At 38.6% G+C, this 27,724-nt stretch overlaps 2 protein-coding genes across 3 annotated transcripts in view; both read left to right on the top strand.

Moving 5' to 3' along the window:
- The window catches only part of fam91a1 (family with sequence similarity 91 member A1), a 41,968-nt gene extending 31,709 nt beyond the window's left edge, over positions 1 to 10,259 (top strand). Inside the window, exons 17-24 of one of the 2 annotated variants that reach the window (XM_030147506.1) lie at positions 336 to 470; positions 2,342 to 2,455; positions 2,552 to 2,624; positions 4,145 to 4,291; positions 7,005 to 7,106; positions 7,317 to 7,440; positions 7,568 to 7,637; positions 8,091 to 10,259. In XM_030147506.1, coding sequence (XP_030003366.1) covers positions 336 to 470; positions 2,342 to 2,455; positions 2,552 to 2,624; positions 4,145 to 4,291; positions 7,005 to 7,106; positions 7,317 to 7,440; positions 7,568 to 7,637; positions 8,091 to 8,276 — 951 coding nt within the window. In that variant the 3' untranslated portion in view covers positions 8,277 to 10,259. The remainder of the gene's footprint in view (positions 1 to 335; positions 471 to 2,341; positions 2,456 to 2,551; positions 2,625 to 4,144; positions 4,292 to 7,004; positions 7,107 to 7,316; positions 7,441 to 7,567; positions 7,638 to 8,090) is intronic. The other variant, XM_030147507.1, reaches the window with a different exon arrangement.
- Positions 10,260 to 22,743: 12,484 nt separating this feature from the next.
- Positions 22,744 to 24,506, top strand: lratd2a (LRAT domain containing 2a). The gene has a single exon (XM_030146490.1). The coding sequence runs from the start codon at positions 23,216 to 23,218 to the stop codon at positions 24,059 to 24,061; it is 846 nt and encodes a 281-aa protein (XP_030002350.1). The 5' UTR covers positions 22,744 to 23,215; the 3' UTR covers positions 24,062 to 24,506.
- The last annotated feature ends 3,218 nt before the right edge of the window (positions 24,507 to 27,724 follow it).

Here is a 27,724-nt window from a genome sequence, read left to right on the forward strand (position 1 = left end):
CTGAGCTCAGAGAGACAGCGGGAAAGAAGTTAAACTCTTGTTGTGCTGTTCACACTGCTGTTTATTCTCAGACTGCTGGGACTCAGTGAAGTGGAAGTTGCTGATTTGTTTTCTCTGCCTTTCACTCGCATCTCTAATCGCAGCTTCAGTTTCTAGTCCGTAAACATAAGAACACAGCAGCTATGATTATTCCCTTCTCTAATATTATTTTTTATGTCTTTCAAGTGTTTACATGTGTGACAAATGAGGGAGAAAGACATGTAGATATCTGTGTGTATTCAGGCATTAGCTCTGCTCCCGTATGTTTACACTTGTGTGTTTGCTTTTCACTGCAGCACATTGGCCCGGCCATCCCCGAGGTGAGCTCCATCTGGTTCAAGCTGTATGTATACCATGTGACCGGCCAAGGGCCACCATCTCTGCTGCTCTCCAAAGGCTCCCGGCTCCGCAAACTGCCAGATATATTCCAGGTTAGGCCGGACTAATCATTAATCAAGCATTTACAGTAGGTTAATAAATTTAACTGCATGGTTGATTAAATTAATGAATTGATAAAAGCAAAGGAATGAAAAGAAAAGTAAAAACTATACTCCGGCTCTGATGCAATTGGATACGTTTTCATTCTTCTTTGACATGTTCCCTTTTAACATCTAAAGCTTAACATTTTAATTTGGAGAGACAGGTAATCACAACACAGGAGGTCAAATAAATCAGAGCCTCTCTCTTTGCCCTTATCAACCTTGACTTCTTAACAATGCACCTGGTGCATCGTAATCACAGACATAGTTCAGTATTGCACCTGCAATTCAGCGTCTGCGGCTTCACACTGGTCTTGGAATTTCTCAAATATCTTGGGAATGTGAGAGAGATGGAGCAAAAGACGATCTGATGCAGTGAATTCTTAGGGGAAGACAGAATAAAAATATCTTGCAAATGGATGACTATTATTATATTAGCAGTGCTATTATTATTCAGGGTGTGATTCTTCCGGATAAATCCAGTTTCTCCGACCTGAAAATTAGGCTCTCGTGAATCATACAAATCCACATTTTGTTTTTTTTGGGGGGGGGGGGGGGGGGGGGGTGTCACAGGTTGGGATTTGGTAAACATAATAATTTGCCACCATCACACCTGTGATTATTAATAGCTTGTGTTGTTTTATTAGATTCAAATGTTATTTTTTAAATGAATTCTGGCAGGTTTGTCTTTACTAAACAAAACTGCTGTAAAAACCTGTAAAACAGCTGATTGGATCTCTTGGTAAAATGGCTCATAGCATAAAGCATAAGAAAATATTAAGCCAAGACCAGTGTGCATTTAGGAGAATTCAGAAGTATCATCATGATTATTATAATTTTGTTTTCATTTGTATATAATCACACAGCCATGCAAATTGAGAGTCATTACTTTAGAATAAATCCATTACTGTATATCTACAGAGCTGAGTCCACCGTGTTTCTACAGTAGCTCTTAGCAGACCTCTTCTTTTTTCCATTTTATAGTAGATGTCATCCGGAGTTTATGCCCTTCTAATTAAAAAGCCCAGAAAGGACAAACCAAACACTGACTCTAAAGGCCTACTGTGGCTTTTGTGGCCACCGTAGGAGGAGGGTATTCAGTTTCTTGCGACCTGCAACTTCACTACTACATGCCACTCAATCACACTGAATCTCATTGAACCCAATGATTTTACCATGAACATATAAAGGGAATTGGATATAAACTCTTGCCTTTTCCCTGAGTAGCTGCACATAGTTGCAGATTTTTTTCCTCATTTTCTCCATAGAATGCAGTGCCATTTTGGCATATGGAGTCTAGTTCTAATAAAACAGCCATGGATTTTGCTGATGCAGAAAGGGTCATGCAGTGGCTGTGGTATTCAACTAATGAAGCTTTGTGTAAATTCATGCAGGACGTGGTAATCATAAGCCCAGCTGCGATCAGCTGACAGTCAGCTGATCCCAGTAGTCATCCGATCCCAGCTCATTCTCACTCATCAGGCGGTGTATTTAAATTCAGATCCTTTACCGAATACCTCTTGCTCTTTCAGCACAACCAAACCGTGCCAAACTGCTACCACCACCCCAGCCTCCACCTTCTAGACTGCATCCTCAAATGCTCAGTTTCTGTCCAACACAGCTCTTGTACAGGGGGATTCATGCAGCAGCCCCCCCCATTTAGGTCAGCATACACTGAGCAAAAAATCAGGACGCCCCCAAGAACACAGCGATCATTGCCAAGTTTAACTGTATTACCATTTGTTGCAATAAATGGTTTAAAACATGACATGAGTCTTTTTGCGTGGAGTGATTTTGAAGTTTTGTTTAACGTGTTTCATCAGGTGTATGACAGGTTGTTGATCACTTCCTGGGGTCATGATCCTGGAGTTGTTCCCACATCGAACGTTCTGACAATGCTTAATGATGCCCTCACACACTCTGCTGTACTGATTCAGGTAAATGCCGGATTTATTTTAACAGGTAATATGACGATGCTCTTTTTTTGTTTTTTGTCATTAACTGTATATATACTGTGCTTGTGTAACCCTTAGGGTCATGGCATGCATGGCCATGGAGAAACTATTCACATCCCATTCCCCTTCGATGAGGAAGATCTTAAGGGAGGTAAGTTGTTCTCTTTATGATAAATAATATCATGTCATGTGTTCCTAAAATACTGACAAAGAAGTCTCACACAGACAGATTTGTCTTTACTTCTTAATAGGGCTGCACGATTAACCGATTTTAAATTGAAATCAGATTATTTAATTAGGACAAGGTTTAAAAAAGAGCAATCATCAAATCGAATTTCATCTCTCTCGACTTTCCGGGCTTCGTGCCTCTGGGCTACTGCAGGCTCCTCCTCCAGGTTTATAAAGGCTCCTCCTCTTAACTGTGAGAGTCTCCACAGTCTTTGGTCTCCACACACCAGAACAAAAATGGCATTTGCTAAGGAGAATGAGAAGTTTGTGGCTAAAAAATAGCAAGAGGAAGTCGGTTGTGTGGAATTGGTACGGCTTCGAAGTTTCCGATTAAGACCAAACCATTCCTCACTGCAAACTCTGCCTGAAGGCAGTATCTGTCAAAGACAGCAGCACAACCAACTTATACCAGCACCTCAAACATCATCACATGCCAGAGTGGGAGCAGTGTCTTGCATGGCAGGCTGCACATAAAAACAACATGCCAGCTAAAGTGCAACCACCAGCCCGAATCAAAATCGGAATCGAAAATCGAGTTTTTAGAGGAAAAAATCGAAATTTTATTTTTGGCCAAAATCGTGCAGTCCTACTTCTTAATTAGAACTGTGTCAGTGCTGGAGATAGGTCTGGCACCAGCCACCACCACTCTGGAATTGGAGAAAATCTCTCTGGCTTGTTTGTATTTCCTTAAATGAATCACACTCACCATTAGGCACAGGATGTGTTGACAGTGCCTTTGTAAAATAGCTTCAGGGGATAAGTTGTCTTGATGAAACACTGGCAAGTGAAAAAATGAGCTGTGATATTTAAATAACCAAGTCCCGCAAGTGGAAACAGCACTTTTTCAGCATGTCGTTGCAGCTCAGAGGTTGTGGTTGTTTCACATAGTTAGGACTTTATTCCATCACAGTACTGAAGAATTTCAAAGAAGTTCTTGAAAACTAAAGCAGTTCATGTATATAACATTAAACATGCACAAGAAAGTATACACTAATGATTGTGTCTGTGTTGTTTTAAAGAAAAACGTTAGTCAAAAAGAATTTCGCAATCATTAACAAATCACCTCTGAAAGCTATAATTTCTTACAAGCACATCAGATTAATGATAAATCATGAGAAAAATATTGATGTAAAAAGAGAAAGAAAAACTCGGCTAAGAGTTTAGAAAAAATATACATGTTAATTTTGATAGCATGACTAATGATAGAAATGTTTGAGTATTGTCGGTGCCAAAATGTGTGTAAATCAAATACCATAAGAGGAACTTAAGTCCTCCGATTACTTTTCATTCTTATTGTGTGTTTCAGGCTTAAGACTAACTCTCATCCATGTAATATGTTGTAGAGCCTTGTGTGAATTTTATATAAATGTCATGCAGTAAAGATTCCTCAGGCTGTGTCCTGTTCATGAGTGTTTTATCTTTGTCTTTTCTTGTCCCCTGAAGAGTTCTCCTATTCCAACATGTGTGTGCACAAGGCCCTACGGAAGCTGAAAGAACATGTGGATCTGGAGCACCAATGTGGCTACATCACCATGCTCAACTCCAACAACAGGCACCGGCGCAGGCTCAGCGACAGTGGTGAGTGTAGAGGTAAGGCAATCAAACGTACTGACAGGGTCTGGCATGAAATACTACACACTAGGGCTGGGCTATGAAACAGTAATTACCAATAATATTATTGCAATATAACTCAATCAGCGATTTTATTTTGTCTGTAGGGTTTATTTTGCCCATGTTTTCAACTAAAATTAATATAAAATGTAGTTTTACTTTATTTACATTATGTGCATTAGGATGTGGAACTAACATTTCATTATTATAAAAGCACTGAATCTGTTTCCTTTAGATTTGAAAAATGCGTGTCATAATAACCATAAAAAGAACCACCAGAAGAATAACCATTAAAAAGAGCTCTTGTTGAATAAGAATAACAAAAAAAGCACTTAACCACAAAATCAGAGACTATACCCCTATTTGGACAGGACTACTATAACCTGTGGACCTGTAGTGATTTGTAAATGAATCCCCTACATCTAAGTTTCCTGTAGTGAATTTATATTGGAGAAGTGAAATCTGTTTTTTACTCAAATATACCATCTTCCTTTTCATCGTCTTTTCAGATGTCGCTCGTCTGACAGATTTAAGTTTGCCCTTCAGTGAACATCCTAGTTACATTGCGACATGAACCTACTGAATTTCCACTCACTGTTCAAACTTTGATCTGTCATGACCAGTTTGGCCTCCACGGTCTAGGCTGAATCAAGTGATAGTGTGGAGTAAACAAAAAGTGTTGCATATCATACCAAGTCACAAAGATGTGGATTTGCATGGGACTAATATTTCCACAGGACTTCCATGTCTGAAATAGAATTGGTAGTTTGTGGTGGGATATAGTTTACAAATTGTAGACATGGAAGAGTCACAAAGGAGAAAGATCACAGATGACCACCACAATTATTACACATTACCTGTGGTCCACAGGAAATCCTAGTCCTGTGTGAATAGGACTTCTGGGTGTGTTTTCACTGTTATTGTCATGTATCATCTTTTATGTATACTTTACAACCACAAATAACCATACGGTTTCTTGAACTTTGTGTCCACTGATATAGTCAAAATCATGTTTGTGATGAAAAGGTTCATAGTCTTGCCCAGTCTTACTATGTTCTACTTACATACTGATTGTGATCAAAGGTATTAAGTAGTATGTGTCAAAAAAGATTTGAAAGAAACCACATGGATAAAGTGTTGGCCAAACCTCTCAGTATGCCACTACTATCTGTGTGATATCCCACTTGCTCTGCTGGGGTTTGGGCTGGAGTATTTACACACATGATATATGGATACGCAGCTGAAGAAATGTAAACTAAGGAAAATACAATATTATTTCTGAAAAAAAAAGAAAAGAAAAATAGCACTTCTTGCAGTTTGGAGCATTCATATAAACTGAAGAAGAGCTTGGCAACTGAAATGAACAATCTCAGTTCACTTACTCTTCTATGTAAAAACAGAAATGTCCAAACAACTGGCTGTTAATTGTATCCATGGTGATAAGCCTGGTAGTCATGTGACTATGTATGTGACTCTAAACATGGCCACTCTGTAATGTGTGTAGAAGCTTTTATATATGTGTGTATTTGAGCATTTGACACACATATATGCCCCTTTTCCTCTGCACCTTTCCAGCAGGACTTGACTCGACTCTACATGGTTTTAACACTTTTCCACTGGGGGTTGTACCTGGTAACCATACTTTTTCCCATACCACCTCCATCGAGGTTCTATCCTTGCTGAATCGGCATTGAAATTTCACTGCCGGCCACTGATTGGTCAGAGGGAGTGTCGTCACACGTGCGACAAGGCGTGAGCGTCTAATGTAAACACCACACTAACAAGAGTGATAACAGAGAAGATCTTCAGATAGCCTATATTGACAAAAAACACTTTTCTCGATCATTTTACTCGAGACTCGATCCCAATAGACTGCACTGTTCAATGCGACATCTATTGTATATAAGGCATTAGCTTACCATCAGACATCGTCTCTTGGCAGCTCTTATCCGCTGGTCTTCAGTTTCATACTTCCGTATGGCTTTCATAACTCTCCTTTGCTTTTCAAGTGTGTTTCGTCTCACCGCTTGTATCCCTTTCTGGCTATCTCATTTCACCTTTTCTTTGACAAAAAGCCACAGACCGAGCAACAAGTACAGCATCACCTCGATGCTGTCCATTGTTGTCACTGTTTACTAAACCGAGTGAGACTTACGTTGCCTAAAAACGATGTCGCAACAGTTTTGTCTCTTTCGTGCCGAGGTGATACCAGTTGCAGTATAAATGCAACATCACTGTACCAAACCGTGTAGAGTCCAGTTGAGCTGAGCCAAGCTGGTACCATGCAGTGGAAAAGGGGCATTAGTTAAATTAGAACATGTGTCCTCGCCTCTAAGGCCCATTAAATGTGACTGGGCTAATTAGATGAAGATTGGCCACAGTCTAGTTTAATTCTGCTGTTTGTCTGCATAATTATGGCTTTATTGTGATAGCCTTTGCTAATGGACATGGATCGAACAGTGTAGCCTTTACCTAAGTCTTTTGGTGAATTGTAACTGCTGATGTAATTTGTTCAACATACGTAGATGTTAATGCATGGGTGATTTTTAACAGACAAACCACTCATACTTAAAACTATCAAAACAGTTGTTCCATTAATGACACTTGTTAAGTGAAGGTCAGTTGAGCCGTTACTGAGTCGTGATGAGTTTAATGACCTGATACTGATGAAGATTTGTTGCTTTTCTACAAGGAGACACCCATCTAGGAGGAGGTCTAGACACTAACGGCAGCACTGAATCCTTTGAGCTGGTGACAGAAGAGAACAACGGAGAGAGCAAAGGAAAGACAGACTGTAGGTGTTCCTTTTTGTTATTATCTTCAAATAACTTCATTTAATTAAGTGTTAAAGATGAGATGTTGAAGGTTTCAGACTATTGTATGACACAAGGTCAGACCTATTTTGGACTCAAACCCAGAATGGTGTTGTTTATACTACCGTGTGTCTCAGTGTAATGTCTGTCATATCCACCCCTGGCTTCTCTTTCTAATCCTTTTCCTTCAGCTCTTTCATCTGAGGATGAGTGGGTCCCTCTCGAACTGTGCTTTGGCATGCCCCTGTTCAGCTCCGAGCTCAACCGCAAAGTGTGTCGAAAGATCGCCTCGCACAAACTCTTCAGCAACGAGAGGTAAAGAATAAACAAAATAAAACATCTGTGGCAAAGAATTCACTTTTGTATCAAACATGTACAGTTTTAAAGGCATGTGGTGGAGCAGTGCTCAACATGAGTTTTGTTCTCTTCTGTTCTTTCCCAGCCTTCAGGAGTTGCTTCTATCGAGCCGAAAGCTTTCGCTGAAGGTGTTGAGCTTTGTTCAGTCATTCCAGGTAAAAACACTTCTCCTGCTCTCTGGGTTCCCACTAGAGAATACTTGAGAAAGAAGAGAAGAAATGGTTGCGTTCACTGAACATTTCGTAGTCACTGTTTTAATATTCTAATGCCCTTCTTTCACTTTGCTTTGGGGTCTAATTCCAGGACAGTTCAGGTCACTGTTTACATTACAACTAAGAGACTAAATGTGCAGTCGAACTCACCTAAAACAATACAGACCATCTAATTATAAGATTTACCACAAAATGTGTCATTTATCAAGCTAAAATAGTGACTCTGTCAACAGTCAGAGGCTTTGCTATTCCTATCTGTATATCAGACAGGAACTGTGCTACTTAGTCTTTGCCATTTTTTTTTTTTCATTTACCCTGAAGAAATGTCTCCTTGTTCCACATATCATGCTCCCTGCCGGGTGTTCTGATCTCTTGACCTTTGGCCTGTGTTGGCAGGACGGCAGTCAGCCCTCTGACATGGACAGCGGCGTGTCGAACCCTCTCAGTCAGCCTCCGGCGGAGTCCGGTGTCCCCCTGCCTGCCCTCAACCTTCTCTTCAAGGACGGACAGCTGAGGGAGTGGAGTGGGCGGGCCCCTCCTCCTCTGGACATCTCAGCCCTGCAGAAGGACCAACCCACATAAACCTTTGAGCTCCCGGTACTGGTCACAAGGAAAATGCCATCTCGTATAAAAAAAAAAAAAAAAAAAAAAAAAAGAACCTCTCTCTCTCTGTCTCTCTAAGTGTTGAGTCTCAGTGAGGAAACAGATTCTTATGAGGTTTGACCCTGCATCTCCATATCGGTCACAAGGAAACCCTCGTTATGTTAGTATCATTCATGGGAACATTAGCCCCGCTGGCACTTTGTCATGTACCTACTGTATGAGGAATCATCCTACTGACTGTCTTGCTAACACTAGTACCAACCCCTGGCTTTTCCCCTCTGTGATTCCTCGTATTCGTAGCAAGGCAGTGTTATCTGTTGGAGTGGTGCTATTATCACAGTATATATAATAACAGTGATGCAGGTAAACAACATATAACTGGATCCACAAGTGCTGGTCTGTGCTGACTGGCTAAAGCCCCCCCCTTCAATCAGTGGATATTTTGTGATCCTTGAGAGCGGAGCGTCAAAGGGTTTAATACTGTATAGAAGTGATTAAAATGACCCGCAGAATAAATGAAAGTATTGAACTGACGTCTTCAGGAATCATTTTGACATATGCATTCTAGGACTAAGTCTTTTAGGCTCAACCTGGTCAACGTGGGCTACAAATCCAGAGTCCAGAGCCGCTGCCTCCCCGTATTGTCTCATGTAAAGTGATCTGATGCATGATTCTGTCGCACAATCTTACCATAAAAAAAATACTTTTCCTCTTTGCTTGTAATTGATATTTGAGGCATCGTTTATTTGCACTGTGCAGGATTTCTCCAAACCTGTGGATGAAGTAATTTCATGTTTTGTTTTTGTTTTTTTTAATTGTCGAAGCCCTTATCGTCTGCACATAATTTTCATGCTCACATTTGCTACAAAGAGTGTTTCCTCTTGGATTAGTTCAAATTGACTGGTTACTAAAGAAACTACTGATTTTTATCTTCTTTGTTTTGCAAAATATTCTTTGTCCATATGAGAGAACACCAAAGACCTTTTTTATTTTAGTGTATAATGTTTTCTTTCTTCTGTTTTATTGTACTTTCTTTTACTTTGCTGCCTTATTACTGTCAGCCAATCAGAAACTACCAGGTCAGGATCAAATCACTGGATGTGATTTGCTTCGGATTATTATTTTTTTTTGCCTTTTTTTTTTTTAAAGAAAAAAGTAATTTTACAAGTTTACTACAAATGATTTATGTGCATTTCAGTATGTTTTCTAATCGCCCTGTTTGAGAATTCAACCAGATTAACCAAGGGTATCGTATTAAGCAGAGCAGGAACAGTCAGGTCTGTGTGTTTGACCCAGGCTTATTGCCTGCCAGTATCTTTCCCTGGATGGACTCCAGTTTGTGTGCAGAGCAGTGCACTCTTGGCCAGCTCACCCCACTCTCTGAAGGATTCTGTTTACACCATGTTTTGAACGGGGTTTGTTGTCTAGAGAGATGTAGACGATTTCTCTGTGAAGGCTGCCTCAGCCCCATGGGATAAAAATGCTAATCCTTTGCCCAGTGTTCTGAGAAATGTGGTGTCCCAAAAAATGCCTGAAGTCTGTTGTGATTTTTTTCCCCCCATTTCAGCGTGATTCAACGAATATATCGTACATTTTATTGCATTTAGAATGGTAACCCATTTTGTCAGGCTCTTCTCTTGTTTTGAGGGAATCTGCCTTCTGCAGTTTTTGACCCACTTGTGGTTGTTGTTTTGAATAACGTGATGCTGATAATAGAAAAAAAAAGACTAACATGAGGTCATGTTGAAGCATGATGACTGTGTAGAAACTGTTGTGCGTATGTTGTGTATGCGTGTGTATTGTACACCTCACTCTTACAGTAGTGTGTTTTTATACACGCCTACCTTTCACAATAAGATTTCCCCCAGTCCTACCTGTCTGGTATCTAGTTACAGTACTCTGGTCATCCCAGAAATCCCCCATTATCCCCCAGGTATACACTCACCACAGTGTTTAAAAAAATGCTAGTTTTATATGTCCTCATATATTTTAGGAAATCTTTGTTGTAGCTTGTTCAATGGGACTGTGAATATCATTGACTGAGTTAATAATAATGATAATGCTCTTGTTATTAAATGGGTTAAAAAAGAAGAAAGTGACATTCCTTCAACATGCCCTTGTTCCATTTCCCTTTTGCTCCAGATACATGTTATTATTACAAATGAATATGTACAAAGTATATGAAAATATAAATAAACATGTAATAAGTTTAGTCTGCCAATTTTTCTTTCCTTTAAATATCTTCTTGTGTTTTTTCTTAAAGCTGAAGATGGTGGTTTTGCATCACATAAGGGTCATGACGTCATCTCCAAAGTGTCACCAGTACATTACTATCCAACAGTTGTAGTACCACAGACGACCACTAGGCACTGCTTTGTAAATCCCCAGCTCTCATGGACTTACGTTGACCTTCTTGCAAAAAATACCAGGTCACTACTTTTTTCCAGGAGTAATTATGGTTTCATTCTGGTTGTAGTGAGCTGTGTTAAGATTATTGTCCCATAAGAGTTTAGGTGGACAGAAGTTTATGGCGTCTATCCTGCTGGGCTTTGATTGACAGCTCCTTCACCCTGAGCTTTGGTTCATAGAAAAAAAAAAACAATAAAAAAAGATAGATAGATAGATAGATAGATAGATAGATAGATAGATAGATAGATAGATAGATAGATAGATAGATAGATAGATAGATTTTTTTTTTTTTTTTTAACAAGAATGGCACCTGTTCTTTTCTCATTTCTGTTATTCCAGCATTGAAAGGCCCATTGCACATGTGGACTTGGATCTGTAATTCACCCTCTCTTCACCCTATTTCTTTGTTTGATGCTATCATTTTTAAACCGGCCCTTTGAAGGGGAGGCAAGGGATATTGTTTTTGGTTCAGTTTCTTTGTTAACACTTTTGCAGCAAAACTATTGGTTCAATTCATACCAAATTGGGTTTATCGATTGCCAGTGACCCAGGATAGATGTCATTACATTTTAGGAAAGGTAGGTTAAAGTTCAAATTTTTAAATGATTTTTAAGAATCTTCCCATTTACTTGCAATGGGTGAAATACTTACAAGGGGTGGGGTTTGTTGAGCCTGGCACCACTTATTTACATATAATTTGTTGGAGGATTTCAAAGATAATTTTACAAGTTAAAGTCAGAAGGCCTTTCTCAATATCAAGTTTGTAAGTTCAAACATGTCTCGGTAAGAATGGTCCATGAGAATGGACTTCCTAAGAATGCAAGTCTTAAGTTGACAGTAGAACAAAATGCATCTTGGGATATTTGCCAGCCAAGTCCACATGAGCCATCAACCAGTGTATCCTTGGTTTAAGGGATGAGACAAGAACAACATGTAGGAATTCCATCTGATTTGGTTTGTGCAAACTTTCAAATGGAACAGTACTTGGGCCTCAATAGGTGATGCTTCAAGAAATTGCGAGAACAGAACAACAGAAAAGAACATATATTGAGAAACGCCTACAGTCTGTGGTAAAACTGTTTATGAGACTGTGAAAATACATAAATATATATGTTATACAACCCTACAGGAGGAACTGACGTCACTGTAACAGTCTCTGTCCAGAACCTGTTCAGAGTCTGAAGACATCTCTGCAGCTTCAACATGACCAGACTTATAATGTTTTTTTGCCTCTCCTAATACTTATTATCCTCACTCTCAAAGATTAAGGTAACATGTGCCGTTTAAAATGAGCAGTTTAACACAAAACTATGTTTCTTTACTGCAAACCGACTTTCTCAACTTGTAAAATTATCTTTAAATGTAACAAACATCATATATATAAATAGAAGCATGATTCAAATGGGATCATCATTGAAAACTGTCCATAGTTTTTCATTGGGAACTATGAAAGGAGTGGGACTTGGGCTGTACTGTTTGCCTTTCTGGTTGGACCAATGGGCCTCAGGCTGTACAACACGGTGACATTACAGATGTTCAATTTCTTTTTTTATTATATATATATATTTTTTTACATTTACAAGGTTTGAAACATTTAAAACCTCCCCATAAAACCTGATAGTAAATAGAATACTTCCCAATGTTTATGCTCATGTAGGTGCTTCATAGGGAAAATGCTTTTTGACTGCACAGGATTGTTTTGCTGCAGTACCATGAGCGTCCACTGGGGGACCTGATTGGTGTCTAGTTCTGCTAATATGTCCATGCCTCTAAACAGCTGTCCAAAAACCAATGGGAGACGTCACTTCTTCCATCCAGTCTGCGATATCACACACTGAGGAGACTGATAACAGTGCCCATTGGCTTTAGTAAACCACATTACATGATATTCAGCTTTACTCTGCAGACGCTTATCACGCCAGGTGGAACAGATGGTGCGCAAGACACAGTGGTCCGGATGCACCGTCCATCTGCCTCAGATAAACACTTATTCACCTATTCTTGAATTTAAATGGACACTGAGTTGAAAAACACACTATCCCATACATAAATGTGAAGCGTTAAAGGCCAAATATAAACCTGCATGATTTTCTGTCTTTTTTATCGTGGGTGCAGTTAAAGGTGTCATTCAGAGTGCAGCTGGCTGTGCCCCCACTGGACAGGTGGAGTCCTGCCTAATTGACTATGTCTCCCAGGCCTCCCTGCTCCAGTAATTTCCCAGCACCACAAATTACAGTGTGTCACTGGGGGGCACCAGGGGCGTAAACTGGGTCATGCCACCTGAGGATAAGAAGCTCCAAGAAAGCGGTTAAATAGGCTGTGTGTCACCACTCTAACATTTCATTTCTTTCCTAACACCTTCAGCTCGGACTGATATGAAACCTCATGCTCAGGAGAAGGTGTAATACATCTGCTGAATGCATTCTGCAGATTTGTTATTTTTGACTCCATCGTCTGTGTGGCGCTGCCTTCAGGCTGCATGCTGGGATTGGAGAAAAGGTTGCGTAAATAAATAGTACATTAACAAACATGAGCTGAATCTGATGAAATGTCAGTGGAGGTGTTTGTGACATTATTCTGATCCCTTTCACTATGCATTCAGCTGCTTTATCATTTTTATCTTACTATGAAAAGTGGGAGGATGACATCACAGTGTCACTTAACACTAGTGGACCAGGTCACTGTGATGCTGCAGTTTCTGTCTTTTCTGTTTCAGTGTTTGAGCTCACAGTGGTAACATTTGATATGAACGCAAACATACTCACTATCTGGTTATTAGTAGCATACTGCACTGTAAAGACAAACTGAGAAGAATTAGGCTAATAAGTAAATAAAGAAATAAATACATAAATAAATAGAAAAGAAAAAAAGCAATAAAAGGCAACATATACGGTAAAGGTATTTTTTAAAGAAATATTACACCATTAAATTTTAACCAAAGAAAACTTTTTACAATATAATCTTAAATAGACTTTAATGTGGCAGTATCCAGGGAATAGAGAGGCAAAGCCCCATCCTTTGTAGTTCCTCCGCATGAGATCTTATTTTGGAAAAATTGTATTACAGTCAATGGAAGGAGACCACTAAGTTTTTGAGCTTTGAATGATGCCACCATTTATTCATAAGTTGTTTAATAGATATGTTTACAAGACAAGAAAGTTTTCTGTAAAACAATTTTAGTATCAGAGTGTGAAACCAGAGGTGGTGTGGTTCTAACTGTCTGTCTGCAGCTTCAACATGACCAGACTGGTGGGATTTTCACCTCTTTTAATACTTCGTCAGCTCACCCTCGGTGTTTAGCCTCCTAAGACCCAGGAAATGTCAGCAAAGTACAAGCTTTTTTTTTTTTTTTTTTTTAATTAAATAAGTGCCTATATTGGAAACATCACGATGCAACAGTTTTTTCAGATGCAGTTTTAAAAATTCATATGGAATGTCCTTTGTGGTGGACAGTTTTCTTTTCTTTTTTTTGTATAAAGTTGTGAAACTCTTGTCCACAAATGTGGACAGAAAACCCATAGCTGGGTCTTAAGAGGTTAAGGTAAATTGAGGTATGTCAGTGACTATTTTGATGTTGATGACATCTATTATGTGTGACAAAATATGCAATCAATTTAGCTGTTTAACACAAAACTTGATGTTTCTTTACAATCTTTACATCACTGTAATGTGCAATGGGCACATGTATGTTTACATGTATGTTTTCATGCACGTTTACATTGTTTACACTATTACATTTGAACATTTTGATTACTCTTTCAAACAGTATATCTCTAATTTGCACATATTTTATATTTTCTATTTCTATTCTATTTTATATTTTTTAACCCATAAAGACAGTGCTACTTTTGTGGCAGTTCCAAAATAGCCTTTTCTCAATATTTAACTTTTCTAATGTGATTTATCACCATTTATTTTAATAGCATCCTCTGTATTTTGTGTTTTTACAATAAAAATAAAGTATTTTCCTATATTTCATTCACTGATCATATCAATGTTCATAAAAGCTCAGAATATACTTGAAGATTATTATATCAGAAACAGAGAAAACTGAAAAAAAAAAAAAAAGACTTTTTCAGCAAAATATATCAACTAATCAAATATACAACTGAACATAAACCAAACATCTCCATCCACTGTCATTGATCCAACTCCATGGGTTTTACTGGTGAATCAATATTGTAGAAGATGAAGGTGTTTCCACAGTAACTATGGAGCGTCTGAACGTCCAAATGGATCATATCTGATGACCATAAAGAGACGACAAACTGCATTTTACACCAATTATTGACATGTATTGATAGGATTAGTGGATCAACAGGGATTAAACAGTTTAGATCAGGAGATGGTTTTGGTCGCCAGTGGCTGTTTGGGTCTTTATGGATTAATATATGTCTGTATTTTTTTATTTTGTTATTTAGATGTAAGTGCACTGTCGCTGGTAGAGACCACCTGTAATTTTGTTGCGCAACTGGTGTAATGACAATAAAGCCTATTGTATTGTATTGTATCTTATTGTACTGTATTGTATTGTATTCTATTTTATTCTATTTATCACAAGCCATGATTTTCTTGTCATATAAAATCTTCTAAACTGACAAACACCATATGTGTAAATGGCGTCACAGTTCAAACACTTGACAAAAAATCCCAGGGTTAACCCTCCAACAGTATTCCTAACACTATAAGGATATTGCACTTCCAAATTTCAGTTCTTAGTTAAAGATTAATCTATGTAAGTTTTGTTCATATATATTTGTCAAAGTGTTTCATAAGATAATACCAAAACAAGAACTAAGAATTTCAAACTGTACAGCAAAAACAAAGTCACACACAACAGATACTAGACATAATAATTCAAGTACTAAATAAAAGATAATCAATCAAATTTTATTTATATAGCGCCAAATCATCGCAAAAGTTATCTCATGACACTTTACATATCGAGCCAGCTGAAACCAGACTCTCAGGCCAATTTACAGAAACCCAACAGAATCCTCCAGGAGCAAACACTTGTGACTGGTGACAGTGGCGAGGAAAAACTTCCTATTAACAGGCAGAAACTTCGAGCAGACCCTGACTTCTGGAGGATGGCCGTCTGCCTTGACCAGTTGGAGTAAAAGAGAGAAGGTAAAGGAGGGGAAAAAGAGAGAGAAGTTTTCAGCTGTGTTTTAAAGTATGCAAGTGGGTTGGCAGCTCAACAGTCTCCTCATGGTCTCAGTCTGGCTCTGAGGACCTCAGGGCCCAGGCAGGGGTATACGTTGGAAGCAGCTATATAATATATTCTGGAGCCAAGTTATTCAGTGTAACCTTGAAATATTGTTCTTCTTCATGTAATAAACGCGTCCACGTTGCATGTCATTCCATCCTCCCTCAGTTTCTTGTCTTATCATTACTACCTGTTGTAAATAAAGGCACAAAACGACCAAAATTAAAACACAAGTTATGCTTAAGATAGTCTGAAGAAATGAGCAAAATTACCTTTTCTTTGAAGTAGTCCTAGTGTGGAATAAATAAATTTGAGTCTGACATGCAATACTAAATACAGTTATGGCCAAAAATAAGGAAATTCAGTTAAAGCTTATAATAAGCTAAAGTTATACAATACGTCCGATAGGAGTGAATCTACAGCATATTGCTTCATTTCATTGTAACAGTATGTGCTTGACTTGCAAAAAGTAAGCCAAGGTTTCACAATAATCCCGAGCTTCTTAGTACTAATCTAATGACCTGCAAATATGCAGCACTCAAACACACACCAACACTTCATCCCATCTCATTCCACAGTTGGATTTAATATTGCCTGTTGAGTTCAAAGCTATTTATTTCACACTAAGAATAGTTAAAACAGGTTATTCTGCACACTTTTGGGTAGTTCACAAAAAAAAAAAAAAAAGTGTTACGGTTATTCATTGTTAAAAACATTTTTTTTTTTTTTACAAACTGTTACATTTATTGGCCTGAAAAGAATAGAATAGACAGAAACTAGAAGCACTCGGAGAGCGCAGGTGGGTCCCCCCACCTCCGATCACCACCAAAATTTAATCATTTCTTCCTTATCCCATTTCCAACAAACCCTGAAAATTTCATCAAAATCTGTCCATAACTTTTTGAGTTATGTTGCACACTAACGGACAGACAAACAAACAAACAGACAAACAAACAAACAAACCCTGGCAAAAACATAACCTCCTTGGCGGAGGTAATGACACATATGATAGCAGACGTCAGTGTTGTACACTTTCTAATTGTGGACGGCTGTTGCTGCAGCACATCGTCTAAACATTATGGATGTCCAGGTAGGGCTGAATGATCCCATGATCTTAGCTCATGACTATAATCTGTTGTATGATCTACTTTTTAGTGGGATTGTACAGCTGATGCTGTTACAAAATATAAACAACAGTGCTGCCAAAACCTTCCTATTCCTAGTGTTCATTTTAAGTGGCCTGTTTATCTGTGTAATTGCGGTGTTTTACAGCGAGCGTTGCACTAACCTATGGGTTTGCGGCATTAATGCTGCCAGGAAAGTACTTTTATTTCAGTCTGTTTATAGTGATACTTTAGTGTCTGTGTTTGGTTTCCATCCACATAAGTCTACAGAGTTTGTCTAATGTTTTGTTTTGTCACTGATGAAGAAATAATGAATAAAACAAAACAATTACCCAAAGTACATCAGCGGTGGGTCTGATCTTCTGAACTCTGATGTATAATGGGTCTGACAGATGCTATACAGCTAAGATTTATTGTAAAACTCCAGCGGAACAAATTCAACCACAGTTCTGGTGATGAATGGAACGCTGCAGCTGACTGCACAGCAAAATGTGTGCATGTGTTTATTTAATGTAGATATTGGCAAAATGTTGCAATAATGTCAGCTCAAACTGATGTAAAATGCAGAGTTTCTAGTCAGATACAACACCAAGAAGCCTTCACACACAAACTAAGGCTCCAGAAACTAGAGAAAACTAGAGGAAGACTGGTTTGGTTGCAACTCACATATGTTTTATAAAAGGTGGGAAAATTAGGACCCAGATGATGGACAGTAATTCCTGAAAAGATCGTCACATGTTCTTTTGGTCAGATCCTGCTCCCCTATGTCTATGTTTTAGGGTGTTTTCACACCTTGATTGATTGAAGCCATTGTTCTGAAACAAGTCCTTGGCTCGGTTCGATTGGGCATATGTGAAAGCAGTAATCGTGCTCTGTTTTGGGAACAAAACACCCGAGCTTGATTGCAATTGCTCCGCAGAGTGGTTTGTTTTACAGTGTGAATATGACCACAGTGATAGAAATAGACAACTACAGTTTTCTCTACCACTCTAGGTATGATGCGCTGTGATGTCCCAAACATTACCATAAAGTAGAGCAGCTCTGTTGAAAAAGTGCCGCTGCCAGATGTAAACAGATAGTAGGCTAATGAGCTTAATGAGTTCCATACCTGTCGTCAGCTGCCGGATAAGCAAGTGGAGAAAATGAGTCGAGGAGCAATTTGGACGGAGGAAGAGATAGAATGCCTCATTGGCATTTGGGAAGATGAGCATATATTGGAAATGCTTGATAACATGCATAAAAACTCCAAAGTATTCAAGATTTTCAGTGAGCACATGAAGGGCATGGAGCAGTGTCAACATGAACCGAAACAAGGTGATGCGCAAGACTGTAACACGTGATAACACACGGTAACACATGATAACACACAGTAACACATGGTAATACATGATAACACACGGTAACACATGATAACACACAGTAACACATGATAACACATGGTAACACATGGTAACACATGGTAACACATGATAACACACAGTAACACATGGTAATACATGATAACACACGGTAACACATGATAACACACAGTAACACATGATAACACATGGTAACACATGGTAACACATGGTAACACATGATAACACACGGTAACACATGATAACACATGATAACACATGATAACACACGGTAACACATGATAACACATGATAACACATGATAACACACGGTAACACATGATAACACATGATAACACATGATAACACACGGTAACACATGATAACTCATGATAACACATGATAACACATGATAACACACGGTAACACATGATAACACATGATAACACACGGTAACACATGATAACACATGATAACACATGATAACACATGGTAACACATGATAACACATGATAACACACGGTAAACATTACCCCCTGAATCAGAACAAAATTCAGGTGTGAAAACACCCTTCGAAACTCAACAGTTTCTACAATGGAAAAATGTCCCATTTATGTTTATTTTTTGTTCCATTTTACCTGAATCCATCCAGGGCCGTCTTAAATCATGGGCCTGATGGGCACCATGAGCTCAGGGGCCCATGCTAATCTGTGTTGTTAACCCTTCAATGCACCTCGTATCAATATGATACATGCCGGTCAAAGGCGTATAGCTATTTCACTGATTGCTATTTAAGTTCTTTTCATTTTTCAATTATTTTAACTTGTTTTTTTTTTTATTGTTTTTTTTTTTATTTTGTACTCAGATTTTTCCATAAAGTTTATATAGATTTGTTTCATTTTGTACTAGAATTTGTCAATCATTTTATGTAGATTTAATTATTTTATACTGGAATTTTTTTATTTTTAAAAGATTTTTTTTAACTGAACTTTATTCATCTTTTTTTAAATTATTATTATTATTGTGTACTAAAAAATTTCAATCTCATGAAATTGAACTCAGAGTGTTCATGTGCATGATGGTGACCAACTGTACAGGAGAACGTTCTTTTTCAAGACTGAAACATAAAACATCAGCTTTGTAGCACAATGGGGCAGCATCATTTGAACTGGCTTTCACTGAAGTGCATGGAATATGACATCCTGAAAACCACTGACTTCAAGCCAATAATAATTCCAGTGAGTATTTGTCTTAGGGGCCCCATATACACTGCTTTGCCTGGGGGCCCATAATGCTGTTAAGGCGGTCTTGAATCCATCATGTATTTACTGTGCACTTTTCAGTAAAACATAAAGAGTATGTTAAAATACTTGGATTGTAAGTGAAAACGAAATCAAATACAACAGCTTCCATCCATTTCTGTGTTATGTATTATTATTGTTTTAGCAGCAGGACTGTTATCACCAGAATGAGAAAATCAACATGTAACCGTTTACTGCATGAGGAACCAGTGATTTATTTAATCAGTCGAAGTGATTATTCTTTGTTCAGGACATTTACAACAACAGCACAGTGACATATTTGGTGACTTACTGCTAATATTCGAAGAACCCAAGATGTTAAACCTAATTTGTTCCATTTTTATTGAGGTCCCAAATGACCTGACTTCACTGTACTGCTAGCTCAGTCGGGACCCAAGCATGATGAAATCTGAATTGAACCCAGTGAACCAGGTTGAATGTTACTAAACAAGGAGTGCATTCAGTGTGGATTAAACAGGGCTGGAAATCACACTGTGTGATCCCATGCAGCTCAGTCCATTCATTAACCTGGTAATCATGAGGAGATCTGCTCAAAGGCCTCTGTGGCCACAACTGAAACCACTCTGGCTGTTTAACCTAGATGAGTGGATAAGAAGGAGACTACTGCCGTATTCTGCTGAGCTGTGTCCTTTGTCATATCTACTGTGTGACTTTGCGGTCGGTCTGTAATCGCTCCCTCCAGTGGGTATGCGACCACTTTGTCGCTGAGGTCACAGCTTTTAGTTTTGGTGTTAGCCCATCTCCAACACATGTCTGGACGTTTGTTTCCCTTCAGGGCCTTTCAGATGTGCTTCCACCCATCAGCGTCTCCTCTGGATTGTCCCTCACCACTTCCAGGACAGGTGCTTTGTCCCACAGGCTGCTGCAGTGTATATGTGTCACTTTTGGGGCATCCTGACTGAGCACATTCCCCTTGCCTGTGGGATACAGTGGTGAGAAAATAGCCCATAACTGAGAGCAAGTCTAGGCAGGCCATGAGCCACTACCAACGTAATGGAGACATTATGGTCCCACCAGGAGACGGAGAGGCAGCGAATGACTGTGCAGCTGGGTTCATTCAAGGACAGACAGGTGGTCAAAACAGTAAAACGTCCGCACATGTCAGACCCTCTCAGTCCTCTTACTAAGGAGATCTCTAATCAGGCCTTCATTCAGCTACTAAAACCGGATCAAAGTTTGCTTACTCTGCATTTTCTCTACACACCAACACAGTCATATATGAGACACTATGTCCACTGCACTGTCCCTGAGAAATTAAACATTCAAATCTAAAGCAATATCAAAACTAAAGAAACACAATGATTAAACCATACTACATAGTGGACAAACTGCTGTTCTACTTTTGTGTCTTAACAGAGTGTTTTAATATGTATATTTGGTATCTATCTATCTATCTATCTATCTATCTATCTATCTATCTATCTATCTATCTATCTATCTATCTATCTATCTATCTATCTATCTATCTATCTATCTACTGCTACTAGGTGGAACATTATGTACATTATGTGGAACATTATGTACAAACCCATGTCTTCCTGGGGTAAAAAGAACCACAGAAGCAGTACTACTACTTCTACTACTACTGCTACTACTACTATTAAAACTACTACTACTGAACTTCAGCTACCTTCAGGGACACTAAGGAAATTGTAATTTCACCCTCTGGATGCTGTTGATCAATGTAAGTGATGACGTCACATAACTGGATTATGTAGTTAAACCAGTATGATCGCCTCTTAGTGACTCTCCTGCTGGAGTTTCAACTCCCTTTACAAGGTGACATACAACATACATAACATAGTCACTCTTGTCTTGTCAAGCATAATATTTTGTCCCATTTTACCTGTTACCATTTTGTCTTATTTTATCTAGAAAATGAAAATCAACATGAAACTCAGTTTATTTTGGTACTACTGATTTTTTCATGTTTAATTCCATGGTTTTGTTGATCCCAGCGATAACAACCTGATGGGTTCATTTATAGATAATTTGCAATAACAATGCAATAACATGTTTGGTGAATGGGTGTTATTTATATTTTAAGGGTCAAAGTAAGGCTGGATGACATGAGTAGAAAACTGGACCTTGATTTTTTCTTTTCCCAGTGTTATGAATGGTGCATCATTTAGTTATATAAATCTTTTAAGTGAACTCAAAATCAAACAATGTTTACAAGTAATAAAATAATAATAAATAAAGTAAGTCAATTCAGCCAGGGATATGCTTTACAATCTGCAGAAAGTACATCACCCTCAGTTTGACCCACACTTTGAGTGATGGAAAACAAACAAACAAACAAAAAATGGAAGTGAAAAAAAAAAAAAAAAAAAAAATCTACAAGCCTCTTCCAGACTTTTTGTGCAGTAAGTGTTGTGTATCCAGACATTTCCATACACAATACACACAGAAATGTGCACATATTATGCATGGTTGTTTCCTTTATTAAATCAATCCACTAAACTACCAGACGCCCTTAAATACACCAGAGTGTGAATGTGAGAGTGACTGAATAATGCATCAACAATGTGAAGCACTTTGGGTGCCTTGAAAAGCGAAATCTAGTCCATTATTATTTTTATTTATTATATGTGCAGTATAAACCAACTACAATAACTAAATCATTGAATTGAATAAAATAAAGCACCACTGACAGGAAATGATCACAATTAATATATTACAACAGATGAACATTATTTTGGATTCTTGTCTCGAGAAGCACTTACCTGGGTTTAAAAAATGTGGGCAGTTGTGGAGATAATTATTATTACATTAATTATTATTATTTATTATTACCATCGTCATTATTATTATTATTATTATTATTATTATTATTATTACAACACATCATGATAATAATAATAATAATAATAATAATAATAATAAAAATAATAATAATAATAATAATAATAATAATAATAATGTGTGATGAACACCTTTATGTTTCAAGAGTGTTGAAGTTTCCTGGAGGTGTGGAGCTCATAGAAAAGGTGGGGCAACGAGGACTACGCACACTTCCGCTTTAAAAGTGGAGTGTGCTTGAGTGTGTGCGATGCTGAGCCACAGATCTGCGTGGGGCTCGGTTCAGTGGATCTCTGCTGCACAGTGCGCAGTGTTAGCGCAGACATCACAGTGGACTAGTTTTATCCGCAGTGGAAACAAACACACACCACAGTCCCGTGTGGAGCCGGAGACCGTGTGGATTTTAACGTGTCCGTGACAGTGGGCGGACGGAACTTTACGCAAGGAGACAAAACAGCAGGTGAGTCTGCGAGGCTGCACCTGGACGGATAGTGTTTCCACTCGGCAGTTTCCTCTTTCATCCAAACTCCACTTGTTGATGTTGATGCTAATTCGCAGCGCGGGGATATTTCTCTGCGTAATTTGGATGAAGCCCCGGTCCGACGGCAGGGACCGGGACGTTTGGAGTTCCGTGGGCGGCAGATGGTGGTGATGTGCGCCGGTAACAGCTTCCAGCATTAGATCGTGTTACAGGCAGCTACGGGTGCGCAGGGGCATGGGGAACCAGGTGGACAAGCTGTCACATTTAAGTTACGCAGAAGTTCCCACCGTGGATCCGAACGGCGTGGACACCGAGGACGGCCCGCGGATCGGCGTGTCTTACATCTTTTCAAACGACGACGACGAGCTGGAGGACGGATGCGCGGTCGACGGCACCGACAAGGACCCGAACCAGGAAGAGAAGCAGTTCGACCAGCGCGACGAGGTGGAGTGCGCCGTGTACAACAGAGACGAATGCATCTACGAGAAGAGCGTCCGGTCCGGCTCCTGCCTGGAGGTCTACTCCCCGGAGAACCTGCTCAACAAATGCAAGGCGGGGGACCTGGTCGAGTTCGTGGCCACCGGTCAGTACCCGCACTGGGCCGTGTACGTGGGCGACTTCCAGGTGGTGCACCTGCACAGAGCCGAGGTGAAGAACAGCTTCCTGACGGACGCCAGTCAAGGACGGAGGTGCAGGATAGTCAACGACCTGTACAAGTTCAAAGCTCTGGGGGCGGACATGGTGGTCCAGAACGCCATGGAGCAGGTGGGCTTGAAGGACCGGGAGTTGAGCTGGAGGAACTCCGAGTGCTTTGCCGCCTGGTGCAGGTTCGGCAAAAGGGAGTTCAAAATGGGAGGGGAGATCCGGATCGGAAAACAGCCGTACAGGTTGAAAATCTTCATGTCTGATAAACACTCACACGTGTTGGAGTTTCAGAGTTTGGAGGATATGATCATGGAGAAGAGGAGGAACGACCACCTGGGCAGGACAGCCGTGCTGCAGGAGCTGGCCACGCATTTCAGCAGCGTGGAGGAGATCCAGAGTGACCCGGGACTAGGGTCCGACCCTGGAGCGGACTGAGGTCCGACCCTGGAGCGGACCGAGGTCTGACCTGGTCCCTGCTGTCCCAGTAGAGTAGCCTTTACCAAACTGTGCCACAGTGTGCTGTGGTCCAGGACGAGCCTTCATCCCACTCAGCTCATGTCATGTCTGTGTATGTTTTCACTGTGGGTGACCAGGTTTGGACCACCTGGTGTGGGCATGTGGATCCAGTGTCTCACATGAACGAGTTCAGGCAGGTTTAAGTCAGGTTTACATCCACATGTCATGAATTTTAACCAACTTTTTAGAAAATCTGGAAAACAGAAAGTGGGTTTTCTGATTATTTTCAGGTTAGTAAAATAAATTATTGCTCATTTTATTCATTTTTGTGTATTTTATTCATTTTTTCCCCTGCTCATTCTGTTAATTTTGTTGCTTCTGTTATACATTTTTGACCAGTTTGTTGTTTATTTCCTTAATTTTTGTTCATGTTGTTGCTTGTTTCGTTTCTTTTTGTTTCTTATTTTGTTCATTTTTGTTTAATTCATTGCTGAATTTTTCAGTTTTATAATTTTTTTTTGCTAATATTCTGTCTTATTTTGTTCATTTAATTAATTTAGTGTTTATTTTGCTAATTTTGAATGCATTTAATGAAAGCCAGCATTAATATTGTGTGTTACTATTATAAGTTAGACATTCTGTCTTATTGTAAGTCTACCTCTTGGCATTTGAACCCCATGTGTCTCACATTGACATAAACTCACTGTATATCTCACATTTGACTTGTTGGGACCTGGTCACCCTGTGTCATATACATGTTTTATGACGTTATTGCCTTAAAGACACACTCCTCCTCCTCATCCTCTGATGCTAAAGGGCCTTAGCATGTACAGATTCAATGCCTGATCCAAACTGAATGACAGAGTTAGCTGAACAGGGCTGAGTGATAAAATGATAATTATCATGACTGGATGTTCTATAATCTGATGATATATTTTTATAATGTGTTGTGATAATTTCTCTTGGTGATCAGTGACTATGATTATCATGAGGTGGGTCATGAGGTTATAGTGACTTTTCTGTCGATGATTTATTGATTTTTTTTTTCTTCTCTAAAATGAAGCACATATTTATAACAATTGTCTTAAATTCTATAATTTTGTCATCATCATTTACATAGAGGTAATGCACATTAAAAGCACAATTTTGTGTTTTACAAAAGCCTTTTATTTGTATATGCATTCAGTGTTATCATGTCCACAGTGAATGATAATCAACTTCCACCAGAAATATGGAATGTTAAAAACATGAATATTATTATTATTATTATTATTATTATTATTATTATTATTATTATTATTATTATTATTATTAATAACAATAATGATGATGATGATGATGATAATAATAATAATAATAATAATAATAATAATAATAATAATAATAATAATAATGCATTAGATTTCTATAGCGCTTTTTTTTGGGCACTCAGAGTGCTTTACATTATTGAACCATTATTCATTCGCTCTCACACTCCACCTCTATTTACTATCACTATGTGTCCCTGAACTCATTGTCCATCCTGTTTATTACCCCCCCCCCCAAAAAAAAAACCCAATACAATTTCACTGAGACTATTCTCAGGAAGTACAAACTGGAGGAAGCTGTTACTTTGTTTCCTGATAGGTATATTCTTAGAAAATTCCACCCTGGTGGTGATTTTAATTACAATGATTGTCCTGCCCAAAAACAAAAATAAAATTCTGCTGATATTTCTCATTATTACTCACATCATCACTGAGACAAAAATGACAAATAAGGATTAAACCAAACAAACAACTCAATAAACTATAGCTTATTACAGACTTTCTTTGTATTCATGTGTTTTAGATTCATTAAACAGTATATCAGGATAAGATAAGACTATTTGGCCCACAGTGGGGAAATTCAAGTGTCACAACTGCATTTACAGCAAAGTAAACAACAAATATTTGAAAATACAATAATACAATTAAGAGTTAGAGTCATTGCTGGCAATAATGTAGCTTTAATTGAAGATTGAATAACTGGCCACTGCAGTCATGTTATACAAAGTTGTTTTTTGTTTGTTTTTTTTGTTTTTTGTTTTTTTGTCATTTTATGGCTTGTCAAGTTAAAACCACAAATAACTGGTTACTTCAACTGTCACTCAGTGCTAACAGGTAATGATACTTATAATAATCATTGATACTGACTGACATGATCATTTTTCTGGTGATAATATTTTGGTGTGTATTGCTCAGCTCTAGCTGGTCGACCTGTTGTATCTCTGGTGTATGAGAGCTGTACTCATGTCAGGACTGTGAGTCTGAGTGAATGTTTCTGTCTTCATGCTGTCCCTCCTCCTGTTACTTGATCCCGATGTGGTTTAACTTCATCCTTCACTTCACCCAGACGGTAAAGTGTCAGAGCTGCTTGCTGAATTCACGGCGGATTCTGCCTTTGGGGGAAATGTTGGATGAGTTTTTGTGTGAAGCTTGTGTGTGTTAACGCTGATCAAAGTCTGTAGTAACTGTACCCAGAGTCTGAGTAAACCTTCACCCCTGGTCTCTTTTTCAACTGAGTCGTGTTGTTTTTGCACTTCTAATAGATGGTCATTGGGGGACATTCATTTTCATGCAGTCAGTTTACATGGTTTTTATTTTTAAAGGTTCATTGTCTGACTCAGTGGGTGATCTTTTCCCAGATGTCGTCATAATATTATGTCTTAAGATAGTTAAAAAATTAGTTTATTGGGTAGGGACGGTGCACTTTAATGAACATAAATATGATGAATTGCAGCTAAAATGCCAATGTGCATCCACAGTCCCTAACAAAAAACATCACAATTAAAACATAAAAATAGAACAATAAAAGAATAAGATGATAGTATAGCACATTAAAAGGTTTAAAATTAGAAATTATTAAAGACTGGTGTCCTTTCAGCCACTGTTTGAGCTCAGTTTTGAAGGTTGGATATGTGGAACATTTCCTTATTATGAACAGATTGATCCAGTAACTTGAAGTCTGATGTTTTGATGTACAGCTTTATTTATTTATTTATTTTTATGAGCGGAATCTAGCACAACATACTTCGGTCACACCACAAAAAATATGTTGTAGGGTTATATATTCACATCCAGTAATAAACAAATAATAATATAACATAAATACTAAGATATTTTTCAGATAATTTCACATGACAACATATGAACTTATGCAAACAAGATGCTATTTATCTTGTATAACTGCACTTTTTGTCCCAATAATGAAAATTCAGTTGACAATTAACTGTTGCACAAAAATTACAATAAAAAAATCCATACTGTCCTTTTTCTCTGTAAGACCTGTCTGATGTCTTTATCAGCCTGTGTGAAAATACTTTGCAACACGTTCACATGACATGTCACAAGTAGTATGCAATATTTCCAAGAACTGTCTTGTTCAATGCAGCGCAACAGACTTTCAATGGGATTTCTACAGCCTCACAATGATTTTTATGTTCCATCTTCATCAAGTTTGTACTTCTTAATTAGCACCACCATAGCACTAAAAGTTGCCACGTGTACGACGTACTAAACTGCAAAGAGGACTGAAACTTACATGATCTAGGTTTTACACTGATGGCTCTTTTTGCTCTGGCTTACAATAGTTGGTTAAAAAAGTCGACTAATGAGGTTGAAA

This window comes from Sphaeramia orbicularis, chromosome 11 (genome assembly GCF_902148855.1).
Source record: "Sphaeramia orbicularis chromosome 11, fSphaOr1.1, whole genome shotgun sequence".
Lineage (NCBI taxonomy): Eukaryota > Metazoa > Chordata > Actinopteri > Kurtiformes > Apogonidae > Sphaeramia > Sphaeramia orbicularis.